Source organism: Cyanistes caeruleus, chromosome 5 (genome assembly GCF_971803275.1).
Source record: "Cyanistes caeruleus chromosome 5, bCyaCae1.hap1.1, whole genome shotgun sequence".
Classification (NCBI taxonomy): domain Eukaryota; kingdom Metazoa; phylum Chordata; class Aves; order Passeriformes; family Paridae; genus Cyanistes; species Cyanistes caeruleus.
The window spans coordinates 8,240,565-8,253,701 of NC_141705.1; the positions used below are offsets into that span (position 1 = coordinate 8,240,565).

The 13,137-nt window shown below is 44.7% G+C and overlaps 1 protein-coding gene across 4 annotated transcripts in view; it reads left to right on the forward strand.

The window, feature by feature from the left end:
- The window catches only part of FGFR3 (fibroblast growth factor receptor 3), a 52,793-nt gene that overhangs the window by 32,867 nt on the left and 6,789 nt on the right, over window positions 1-13,137 (forward strand). Inside the window, exons 5-10 of one of the 4 annotated variants that reach the window (XM_086888580.1) lie at window positions 2,879-3,002; window positions 3,416-3,606; window positions 6,802-6,952; window positions 10,776-10,963; window positions 11,834-11,982; window positions 12,074-12,195. In XM_086888580.1, the coding sequence (XP_086744706.1) occupies window positions 2,879-3,002; window positions 3,416-3,606; window positions 6,802-6,952; window positions 10,776-10,963; window positions 11,834-11,982; window positions 12,074-12,195 (925 nt within the window). Of the gene's footprint in view, window positions 1-2,878; window positions 3,003-3,415; window positions 3,607-6,801; window positions 6,953-8,056; window positions 8,202-10,775; window positions 10,964-11,833; window positions 11,983-12,073; window positions 12,196-13,137 lie in introns of all 4 variants that reach the window. The other 3 variants (XM_086888581.1, XM_086888582.1, XM_086888583.1) reach the window with 3 other exon arrangements.

Genomic DNA, 13,137 nt, shown 5'->3' on the forward strand with positions numbered 1-13,137 from the left:
ATGTCAGGACAATTACAGGAAGATTGGTTTAAGCTCTCTATCTGTCTAGGTGTAGTTCTTTGTCCCATTCTTGATATAAAGACATGTTTCTCTGTAATTTTCCTTCCTTTATTTGCTTGCTTTTGGTCATGAGCCACAGTTAGATATAAGTAATCTAGTGTAAATCTCATCCAATATAAATATACTGATAGATATCAGCTGAGATTTGAACCAGAAAAGGAGATTGAAAACCTGCTCAGTATCTCATGTATTTAAGATTTAAATTCCCTGTTACAACTTAACTTCATAACAGGATTAGGCAGCTTGAAAAGAATGGGCAAGATCCAGATCTGGCAGAGTTTGGTTGGCTTGCTTCATCTCGAGATCTGGTCTTAACACAGAAATCCTTGAGCTGGGGATATTCTCATTTGTTTTCAGTGCATGAAAGAGTTTAAATATTAGTTGTGAGAAGTCTGTTGTCAGCAAATGAAAGCTGACCACTCTTCCACATCTGCCCCTTGCACATGGCATTTAGACCTGTGTGACTGCCCAGTGTAAAGCCTGCAAGAGAGGAGGGCGAGTGTTGAAAACATGATGGTCAGGCTAAACTGGTTTTGTTACAGTTCATCCTTAACTGGTAAAGAAAAGAAATTCATATGACTTATCATATGAAATTTCCCAAAGAGCATTAATGGTTAAATCCATGTTGGAATCTCTAATATCGTAAGCCTGTGTGTGTTAAATGACCCTAGAAGGGAAGATTGAGGGGGAGGGGAGATGGAGGATTATCCCTTCCCCAGACCATTGCCCTGACTTGCATACCAGTCTGGCAAACACGAGGTTCCAAGTGTGTCTGCAAATGTTTGTTTCACAAGGAGCCAAGAATGACAATACCAAATAAACCAAAGGGATTTCCAGTATCTCACCCACTTGATTAATGCCTGCACTAAGTCACTTCATGTTTCTAGTGTTTTATCAAGTGTGGTGACTATTCTTACAAGAATTACTATCTTTTGCCAAAGGTTTTCAAAACTAAAAATGTCTTCCTAAGTTTCCAAACAAGTTCTGCCTCATGAGTCTGTGCCCCCAGGTTCTTCTCTATTCACAATCCAAAGTTCCCATCACAAACCTGACAAAGAGAAGTACTTTGGAAGTGTCATAAAAGTGTCTTTAAAAGTGCATCCTTAGTTAAACACCTAATTTGGACCTGGTTTTAGAATATGGGTTAGGCTAGGGAGTCATCCATGTGTCTGGAGCCCCATTTCCTTGGAGTAGCTCCTAGGGGCTCCAGATGGAAATGTTTTGCAATGCTGAAAAGCGCACTTAAAGAAGCCTTTAGACACAACTGTGAGACAAGCCAGTATGGAAATGAGCCACTGAGCAGCCTCAGATTTGCATTGAAGCTTCTGTGACAGTCTGGTATGTTCAGCTGTGGGCTCAGGGTCCAGGCTCTCTGCTCTCAGAGCTTCTCTTACTCTGTAATTGACACACAGTTACAGAGATGCAGCAAAGAGGATGTTGCTTTACAAAAGGTGAGATGTTGGTTCTGCTCCTTCATTGAGCTCCTCCATTTGTCCTGGGTGCAGTCAGAGCTGACCAGACAGCTGCCACAGCTGAGATGTCTGTACAAAATGTTTGGTCACAGCCTCCTGTTACTTGTACTCTGAAATGAAAAGAAAGACCATATTCAGCATTCTCTGAAAAATGGGGTGCTCAGCAATGCTGTTTTCAGGACTGCAGAGGTCTACAAATTGTTAAAATGACATTTGCTTGCTTATCTTGAAACTAAGCTGTCTAGTCCTATGGCTTTAAACCTGCTCTTTGCAAAGTTCTGGCTTTGATTGCAACTTGGCCCTTCTATGGAAAGCATGTGGATGCAATTTATGTGTAGCAAAAGAGGTTAAATGATTTCATATTTGAGTTCACCTGCTGCAGCAAGAAATCTCCAGGAGCAATTACACCCTTGTTTTTTTCCATCAGCCCTTGACATTCTATAGTGCAGCATTATTGTAAATCTCCTGCTTCTGTGTCCTTGGGGTCACCTTCAAAATGTTTAATAAAGTTAAATGCTCTGCTTTGGGAGGCAGAAGGCATAAAATTAATATCCAGAGATCTGGAGAGCTTTCATATGCTATGCACCCTGAAGTCATCTTTGTTACTGTTGGTTGCTTTCTGTATTAATTCAAGATTTGCTTTCCATATCCATTATTTCCTTTATAATCATTAGAAACAAGCATTCTAGCTGAGATCACAGGGCAGCAGGTCAGGGTGGAGATATGGGTTGTGCTTTCCCTTCTGCTACTGAACCACCATCAGCTCTGGACACGAGCCACATCCAGAAAACCATCTAGTAAAAAACTTGGTGCCAAAATGGAAGGGCTGACCAAGCATCCTAGGGACCAGATTTGAGGCTGGACACATTTGCTCGTTTTTTAAAGGGAATTTAGGGCACTAACTCTCTTGGAGAAATCTGTTTCTGTATGGACAAATGCCATAATCTGTTGCCTCCACAGTGCACACATTTTAAAATATAGATCAGAATATTAAAATATATAAAATACATAAAATACAGATGCTATGTGATGCCTACTGCAGTTGTTATTCTAATGAGAGGTGCCACATTCAGTTGTCAGCTGGCTTTTTTATTGTGATTATTGTGGAAACATACAGAAGCCCCCATTGAAAGCTCAGTGTGTTACATTGTGTTGCATCATTTTTGCATTGGTCTTAATTCCTTTTCTCATTACAACTTTAATGACCCTTGTAAAGGGGTCCTTGTGATGTTCAGGCTTCCTCTGGGGTCCGAGTGTGTGGAAGCTCAAGTGGTTGCTCGTTGGTTTGAAAGGTCTGGTGATGATGGTGCTTGACCATGAGTTGGATGGTTTTTGATTTCTTCTAGCTGCGGCACCAGCAGTGGAGCCTGGTGATGGAGAGCGTTGTGCCGTCAGACCGAGGCAATTACACCTGTGTCGTGGAGAACAAATACGGCAACATTAGGCACACGTACCAGCTCGATGTATTAGGTGAGATTTCACTGTTTTCCCTCAGCAGCTGATCTGTGGCGATGTTGAATAGCTGAGTGATGGGGTATGGGAGGCAGCAGCTTGGTTTCTTTCCCAAAGTGTTGGATCACGTGTCTTCAAAAACCAACAACAAGATTCTTTTTGGCCAATGATTGGGGCTCACATCTGTGATCAGTAAATGACTTAGTGGGTCTGCAGAGAGCTCAGAGAAGGAATGGCAGGGCTGAAATGCCTCCTCCCTTCCCAGGTGGTTCTTCCCTGTAGGCTTGAGAAGCCCTGGGTAGAGCAGTCATCAGGACAAGCACCAGTTTGTACCCTTTCACCTGAAAAGCCAGCAAATGAATGTTTCAGAGGAGAATGCTTGTTGGGGATAAATAAGTGAATTAGGATTTCTCCTCTTTTCTGTTTTTCAGAAAGGTCACCCCACCGCCCAATCCTGCAAGCAGGGCTCCCTGCCAACCAGACTGTGGTGGTGGGGAGCAATGTGGAGTTTCACTGCAAGGTCTACAGCGATGCCCAGCCTCACATCCAGTGGCTGAAACACGTGGAAGTCAATGGCAGCAAATACGGACCCGATGGGACCCCCTATGTCACAGTGCTGAAGGTTGGTACATGCTCCTCCTTCTCACACTCAGGGCAGTCCTTCTATAAATCTGCCCAGTGGAATATTCTGCTTTTTGGAGGGGATACAGCAAAAATGTCCTGAAATTGATATTCCAAACTGTTCTGTTTGCCAGAGATAACACTACTACTGTGGTGGCACAGATAAGCAGAGTTGTAAGAGCTGAGGCAATTGTGAGAAATGCAGCATAATGAAAGAGCTGTCAGATTACATTTGACCTAAAATTGTAAAAATACCCTTTTTTTTTTGACAGCTTCAATGGAGGTATTTTCAGGGTTTATTAAAATAAAAGTCTCCCAACTAAAACACATTCTTCCTTTTCCAAGCAAACACATTGCAGCGTGCACATACCAAATAATGCTGAACTACCAGTACCTGAGAGCCAACATAATCATGTTCCAGCCATTAAATTTGTGAACATTGCTATTATCAATGATCAGAAAAGCTATTTTTTTTTTTTTAATTGAGCAAACATAGTAAGACTTTACTTTGCTAAAATGCTTTCTTGAAAGGCAACTTTCAGATTACAGCCATAGCAAAGCCAGAGGATTTGGTTCCCCTCAACCAGCATAAATATAAAAGTAAGGAATAGGGAGTGAGGAGCACACTGGACTTTAAAATATTTTAAAAAAATATAATATTTAAGGGCATCATGTGGTGGTGTTTATTAAAACATATAGGACCAAATGGAGTTCTCTGGCTCTGCAGTTAGTGCTGAAGGCAGATTTTGTCTCTGCAGCTTCAAGCTGAGGCTGTCCTGTGTGTGGACATTCTTTGTGCACATCCTGCTGCACACACCTTTCTTCTCTCTGTGTTTGAAAAAAAACAGCCACCACTTTATCAGACAGTATCTAAAAGACTGTAACGCAGCCAGATAAATTATAATAAAAGCCAGAAACCCTGGAAATAATTACACAGATTGAAATAACAGATTGTTTGGAAGAATTGGTTGGAGACAGTTCTTCAGGACTGGCAACATGTGCTTCTCCAGAGTTCGGAAAACTTTTTATTTCTTGCCACCTCTCCAAATGTGTTTGAATTATGCATATTTGAATTTCCCCCTGGTTTCACAGCCCAGTACCAAGCTCTGAATAGCTGGTTGTGTCACATGCCATCTCATATAGTCTCCGAGCTCCCTGTGTGGTCCCCGTGGGATAAAGTGCTACCTTTTGGAAGTTCGCAGAGCGGCTGCGAACAGTGCCTTGTGTCACAAGCACAAGCCCCCATTTTGCCGTGGCAAAGAACATATAAATAGTCCGTATAAATAGTGTTTTAAAATTAAGTTGGAGCAGCACCGGGGTGGGTAGGTAATTAGAATTGCCAAATACCTTCTCTTCTGTGGACGGCAAAGGCCCCACATTCCTCGAAGGGGAGCACAGGCAGGCGTTTGAAAGCACAAGTTTTGTTTGGTTTTTAGGGTTTTTTGCTGAATAGGACCAGCACACGTCTATTTACTACTTCTGGTTAATCAGGAATGCTTTGAATTGTATTAATGCCGGCATCAGCACTGGGGCACGGAGCATTTCCATTTTGGGATGCATCTTTTGTGCGCCAGTTCTGGGCCTCCACAGAGCTGTGTCAGACCCAGCTTTGCAGGGATTTTTTCTTTTTTTTTTCTTTTCCTTTTTTAAATGTGGTGTGCTTGTTTTTTATAAGATCTGATAAAATGATGTTGCTGTTGTCTCAGGGCCGGTCTGTTGGCTTTTTGTTGTGCTGTTAACAGCCCCCCCCTGCCCCATGCTGTGCTGCCTGCAGGGAGATAAGGCTTTTTTTTATCAGCCTGCCCTTCCCTCCTGCTTCCTGGAGATTTTGTGGAGTGTAGGAGCTGCTATGGGGCAGTTTAAGTTTGGGGAATATCCCAGTCTCCATCGCAGCAAGGGAGACAGAGAGGTGCCCAGCATGTGAAATTCCTGCCCCCCACGTCTCAAGGCGGGGTTGGGTGTCAAACCCCATCCAAGTCCAGATGGATAAGTTGAATGCTGTACTTTCAAACCATTTTTTAAACAGCCTGACAAAACCAAACCATCACCTGCATCAGTTTCTGAAAGCCTGGGCTAATTTGTGATCAAAGAAAACCCCTTTTTCTTTGCAGAGGAGCACTAAATGCATTCTAGTTACAGAGGGGGGCTGGCAGCACTGTGCCCAAGCTTTGTCAAAGGCTAAATTGTACATTCTGCATTGAAACATGCCCGTTTTAATTATAAACAAGGCAGCAGCAGCAGCAGGCAGGCACGTTTCCCCACTAGGCAGGGCAGACAGACTTGCATGTAAGCCTTAGAGATGAGCTCAGGTCAAAACTGGTGGTGTTTGTCATCAGACATGGGCACTGGGGCTCCTCTCTGGTGCCTCCTCTGGGTTCAGTTCCCAATAACCTATCAGAGCTGGCTGCCCCAATGATTTTATTGAGCTGCAAGTCATATTGGCAGGATCAGGCTTTGGGAATGGAAGGCATCAAGTCTGGGCTGGAGAGTGTAAGACCCAAACACTCTGCTTTATTTTCATTTCCAGAACTGAAGCTTCTTCTGAGGCCACTTAAAACAGTTATGCATTTTCAGCCAAAATTAAAACAACTGTTTAGTGTTTAGGGAAAAAGCTGATGCGCTGTTGTGGCAGCATAGAAGAAGAGAAATAAACCCATTGCTTAAAAGTCTGAAGTTTGTTTGATTTATATACACCACTTTATTTAGTAAAGAAGAGGCTCCTATAAGCAGTGGAAAAAATTACAGTTAATTTCTGAAAGGCAAAGTCAGCAGTGAGTTTCAGACCGCCACTGCTTATATTTTGTTTCCAAATTCTATTTTGGAATCTGATAATTGAAACAGTATTTGCTGAGCCGGGTTGCAAACACAAATCTCTGCTTAAGCCCTTTCTCTGGTGCTCCTGTCTGCAGAGTTATTAAGAAACCATAGAGCCTTTGACTGCTGTCAGATGGAGAAGGGGCAAAACTGGTCTGTTGTAAAAAAGAAATCGCATGTGTGAAGGGAAGGGAGCTCACCTGCACATGGTCTGGGGGACAAAGGCAACTTCTCTTCACCCCCCAGGTGCTGGGTTAGGTGTGTCACCGCAGGGTGAGCTGGGGATGTCACGGCAGCCGTGCAGAGTCAATCCTAGCTGATGTAGGTGCGATGGAGCTATTGTTTGGTTTACTGAAGTTCAGGTTTCTGTCTATTCCTGCAGTCTTGGATCAGTAAAAACGCTGAAGCCGATGCTAACCTAAATCTGTTCAATGTGACAGAACAAGATGAAGGAGAATATCTGTGTAGAGCCAACAATTTCGTAGGCATAGCCGAAAAGCCATTTTGGCTCCACATTCGCAAACCAAAACCAGGTAAACCACAGACTCTGTCCCAAGGCCCTGGCAACTGCAAGAATGAGCTATAACATTTTTAAGAATCTAGTGATTAAAATTACTATTCATTTTGTATTATACCCTGTCAACTGACGCTGAATGGCTTTATCTTATTTTCTTGCTAATTTTTTTTTTTTTAACAAGACTGTTACGCCTATACAGCAATTGCCATGGAAAAATTCCCACAATAAAATGACTGTCAAATTTTGCTATCAACTCATCATACTTTTATTCCTTTCCTTTCCTTTCCTTACAATTGAGTGCTGATAACAGAATTGCATGTTAATGACCTGTGATGTTCCAAGCTCTGGAAAACCAAACTGTTTTGAGTTTTTCACCTACAAAACTGAATTAATCAGTTCTGTCCCTTGGAGAAGTAATGGAGAAATAAATATCAGCATTGGCTCATGGAAGCAAACATGTTAACTAGAGAGGAGGACCAATCTCATGGGCTCTGGGCTTTGACTCCAGCCTAGAGGGTTTGGCTGCTGTGTTACTCGGTACCACTGCAGGAAAGTTCCTTACAGGCACCCTCTGGTTATCAGCCAGATTTCTACTGCAGTGTCGAGGTCTGTGTAATCAATATAAGGCTTTGAGATGCCCACTGAAGAAATTCTAAAAAATTCTAGAATTCTGTATTTTTCAATGAACTCATGAACCATGATGTTTGTATATTCCTCTGATCAGCACTTGAATCTTTCCCCACTACATCTCCCCTCCTTTCCCCTTTCTTTCTGTCTTTCCTCATTTCCCATCTCTCTTTCCCCACCCCTGTACTCACCTCACTAACCCAAAGTCAGTCATATTGTGGGGGAAATTTTTCATTTGGATGCTTTTGCTTGCATGCTTCTTTAGTGGGACAGAGTAAGAACCTGGTGAAGGGAACTTTTTTTTTTGCTTTTGACTACAGGTTGCAGAGGGGAATGAATAAATAAATGTGGAAGATGGGCCATTGGAAAATAAAAAAAAAAAACACCTTAATCTGCTTTTGAAATTTGCCTGTGGTGTCCTCACACTTGCTGGGAATGTGGCTTATTCTCTGTTTTCCCTCTTTCTATATGTGTGTGTTTTTTTTCCCTGTAGACGGCAGGTGTTAACACAACGGATAAGGAGCTAGAGATTCTGTACTTGCGAAATGTTACTTTTGAGGATGCTGGGGAATATACTTGTCTCGCAGGGAATTCTATTGGGTTCTCACATCACTCTGCTTGGCTGACGGTGCTACCAGGTATTTCCTTCTGTGCTGGCCTCTCCTTCCCTCTCCAGGATGCCTCGATGTTTTGCTTTAGAAATGCCAAGTTCCCGGAGACCGCCCCTTGCTTGGAGCAGGGGTGTTTTCCAGGAAGGCCTCTTTGGGATTTGCTGCAGACCCCTGTTGCATATTTGCAGCTGACTCTTTTGCATTGCATCTCAAAATTTAAATGATTGCAGTGAGGATATAGTAAAATCCACAGAATCTTTTTTTTTTCTTGTCACAGCCTCTTTGTTAGGCCTGTTAAGTGCCAAAATAAGGAGCTTTGTCTTCTTACACTGACAATGGGAGAAGAAAACCTCCCCATCAGATGATTCAGGGCACCTAAATTGGACATGAACTGTGGATCATCTTATGAAGGATCCTTTCTGTCTGACCTCATATCTTAACCTAAAATTAGATGCATAAGTGTCTGGTGTGAGTACACCCTTCCCTGCCTGTAGCATTATTTCCACTTCACGGATGAGCAGGCCAAGATAGCGATCTCAAACAGAAGGTCAAGGAGAGTCATCTGTAGGCAGAGCACAGGAGTCCTGCCTCCCAGGGGCATTGCATGCTGCCTGCTCCAGCTGGGATCGATGAAAGCTGCAGTGGGCTTGAAACCCGAGGCCAGAGTGACCTCAATTTTGTGGTCCTTTCATGTGCAAAGCTCTTATTGACAATGAAGCCAGCACAGAATGTGCAACAGAGAGATCTGTTCTGCAAAAGGGAGAATGAGTCTGAATGCCCCTTCACCTGCTGAATCTGCCTCTGGCTGCAGGGCAGGCTTGAGCATGGTCCAGGGAAGTACCAGCAATATTCATACTGAATTTCCTATCTGCTGTGCCTCACAGACAGTGCAGAAGCAAGCTCAAGTATATTCAATACACCCTTACTGAAAAGGCACCCAAAATCCTAAAGAGGCCACTTTGATTCACCCAGTCATAGACCACATTTGGGTCCATCTCACAGCACATTCATCCCAGGATGTGTTTAGGAACCAGAAACTTTGGCATTTCTAATCTTGACTATCTGTGTGGGTGATTTGGATGTAATCACTTTCACTGGGGCTTAAGGTCTCCTCCATGCCCAACCCTGCTGCTGGTGGGATCTGCTGATCTTTCCTGTTTATTTGCCAGCTCTGTAATAGCTGATCTGATCCTGTTTCTGTTTCTGACATCCACTGGATGAGAAAACATTTCTTTTGGTTAGAAGACTAATGTCTCTTATTTTCAGAATGTCACTATATTGTCTCCTCCAACTCAAACTCTGCTTTTTACAGTTTATGAATTCACACCTCTTATTTAAGCAAAAAATAAGCAGGAGAAAACCAACCAAAAATCAAGACATAGAACTTTATTTTGAAGTCAGATGCAGTGAAGGACAGCTGTCTGTGCAGCAGCAGGCCCCCACAGGGAGGGGTACAGCTCATCTGGGGAACCTCAGCTTGTCATGCCCTGTCCATGCCACAGGAGGAGAGACAGGGAGCAGAGGGCAAGGCAGCAGGGCTGCAGCACCAACTACAGTGCCTGATCCCAGGAGATCTGGTACTCTGGAACTCCTGTCTTGTGGGAGAAGATGGCCATTTGGCAGGATCAGGCCCTTCACAGCTGGCACACAGGCTGGAGCAGCCCCCAGTGTCACTGACAACCCTTTCTCCATGTCCTCCTGGGCACTGCCACCAAATACTTGAAGGAGAGCCTGCTGCTGCCAGGGAAAGGCTCCTGCTGCTTGCTGAAGGGACTGCTCAGCAATGGACATGATCCATTACTGAGCTAACCACACCAGCATGACTTCATTATAAAGCTTCCCACTGCTGACTGTCCCTCTGATGCCAGCTCACCTTTGGGGGACAGAAAATCAGTCCCACCATGGCTCTTTCCTCTGGTCTACATGTGTGTCCTGAAAGGAACAAGAGGGAAAATACAGCACACCTTTGCTGGTCTCTAAGACAGTTTTGCAAGCAGGTAGCCACTGCTGATGGGCTCATGCCATCACCCTCCTGGCTATCCCACCTCTCTGGGACAGACCTTCTGGCCTCTTCCCAGCAGAACTAAGTTTTCATTAAATAATTTAGCAGATTTTTCTCTTGAGACTTTTTTTCTTGGTGCAATGCCTTTTGCTGGATGCTGTTCAAGCCCCTTGATCCATCAGGGCAGGCACTGGTGGAAATGTTTGCTGGAGAGTCTGAATCAGCAAAGTGCAGCAAACCCCAGTCCTGCACATCCAAGGCATCCAGCCACGTTGTGTGATGTGTGGACAGAGCAAGGTCTGGGTCAGAGGGACAGCACAGACGTGTGAAGATGCCTTCAGCCTAGAGCAGTGGTTTTCAGTCTGTGGGCTGGGGGCTCTTAAAAACAAAAAGTAAAATTACTCCAAAAAGGGCAAACTGAACTAATGTTTTAGCTACAGCTGCAGGTGGAAAACCACTGGCCTGGGAGAGTTCCCCTCACTGAAGTCACTGACACAGTTGAACAAGTCCTGCCCAGATTCTCTGTGCTGTGTGTGTGTGTAGCTGTGTTTGGGCAGCTGCCTGCCCTGTCCTGACTGCCATCTCTTGTCACCCTGCAGCTGAGGAGCTCATGGAGGTGGATGATTCAGGCTCAGTGTACACTGGCATTCTCAGTTATGGCACTGGCTTTTTCCTCCTTCTCCTGGTGCTGGTCTTGGTGATTGTCTGGAGGATGAAAATGCCAAACAAAAAAGCCATGAACACTCCTACTGTTCAGAAAGTCTCCAAATTCCCACTGAAGAGACAGGTAACAGAAAGTAGATACAAGATTCCTATTCCCCCCTATGGTATCCCTTTATTTTTCTTTTTTTTCTTTTTTTTTTTTTCCTCCTTTTTGAAATTCTCTCTCTAGGTGAGAAGCTCCACCAGAAAAACATTGCCCAAGAGGGACATAATTTGGCTTCAGCCTATAAGTGTAACCCCCTTTTATTTATTTTTGTGCCAGTGGAGCTTTGGCAGGGGTGGCAGCTGACACTGACTCTGGCTCATGAGCCCATTGCTGTTGGCCTTGCCCCAGAGGTTCTGGCAGTGCAGCTGTGAGTGCCACAGAGAGCACATCTGACAAGGGAAGTCCAGTCCAGGTGCTCTGGAGGAGCAAGGATTTGGGGAGAAAAAGTGCTGGTTGTGCTCATTCCTGCTTTCACAGATGTCCCTGGTGAGCCCAGAGCTGTTCCTTGGAGGTGGCAGAAGGGCCTCTGTGCAGTTAGAGATGTTCTGCTGCATCGAATTGCAGAGGGGCAGGAGCAAAAGACACTCCACAGTGAGGGGCACAGATTTCAAGCTTCGGCTGCAAGCTCACAGTGGGCATTGACACTGCCAGGATGAGAGAAGTCACTTCACAGCCTGTGTGGGCTGTGGAGATGGAGCAGAATAACTGAATGGATTATACTTCCTGATGCTGGGGGGCACTGGCTGACCTGTCCCTCCTTTCCACCTGCTAAACACTTGACCACGAGTGCCTAAACGAGTGGATTTCTGCAAGGGTGGGGGCATTTCCCAGCTAGAAGTTCCCAGCAATCTGTCCATGGGCAGAGAGAGCACAAACCTCCTCAGTGATCCATCTTGGGCACTGCCTGGAGATACAGTTGGCAATAACACTTCATTTGCTCTACCCAAGCAGGTGTCGCTGGAGTCCAACTCTTCCATGAATTCCAACACGCCCCTGGTCCGGATCACGCGCCTCTCCTCCAGCGATGGGCCAATGCTGGCCAACGTCTCCGAGCTGGAGCTGCCTCCAGATCCCAAGTGGGAATTGACTCGTTCTCGGTCAGTCAAAGCCAAGGTTGGGGTCTCTCTACCTGCTGGTAGTGTCTCCACGCCAGGACCTCCTAACATTCCTGTTTGTTCCTCCCTCCAGCCTGACCTTGGGGAAGCCGCTTGGCGAGGGGTGTTTTGGCCAAGTGGTGATGGCAGAAGCAATTGGGATTGACAAGGACAAGCCAAACAAGGCCATCACAGTTGCTGTCAAGATGTTAAAAGGTATGGGGAGTCCACAGAGGACAGAACAGCATATTGTGCTGGGATTTCCTCTCTTTGCCTCTCTTTTAAGTCTTTTATACAAACTAGATACAATAGAAGAAAGCAGGAACAGCCTCACCTCCCCTTTACCCACATAGCCTGGGGGTGAGGGCTGTCCTTGGAGAGCAGGCAAAAGTGCAAATCCCATCAGGAAGAGGGACTGGGAATTAACCCAGTTCTCTGCCAAGCATCCCTGACAAGAAGGGGAACCCCCTTCACTTCTAGCCAGCTCTGTGAATCAGCCCACTCTTTATTCTTCCCCTAACCAGCGCTGCCTGTTCTACCAAAAACTTGTGCAGCAGTCTCAATGGAATTTGCAGAATTTTGGCTGATAAACTCCTTCTTGAGGATCTTTTTGATTGAAGAAACTTGGTCCCAGATACCTGAGAAGTTAAAGGGAGACAGAAACTGGAATTAAGTTGGTGCCTCTAGATAAATCTCCATTTCCTGCCCCCAGACACAGTAACTACAGACGGCTGAGGAGTTCACCTGGAGCACGCAGGGCAGTGAACAGCCTGGGCTTGACATGGGGAGACACTGTAGAAAAATAATATTTCTTATCAGGAACGGTTTTGGTTAATTTACATTTCCTCTAGTCTTTTTTGAAGCCAATTTTGGAAGTAGGAACATTTTCATCTTTCCAAACCAAAGCGTTCCGCTGGGGAGGTTTTCCCCAATTTTTCTAGTTTTGCAGATAGGTTTTTGCAAAGAAATTGCAACTTTTCATCAAAAAAATACATTCCCTCCCAGCCCTGACCTTCCACCATCATTAACTTTTGTCCCCTAGAGATGAGGGACAGAAACTATCAGAAAAGCAGGTACCAGGTACCAAAATGTGAATTTTTGTACTTTAATGCTTGTGAGGATGAAACAGAAGATGAAAGGCATTATTGATTTCCATAT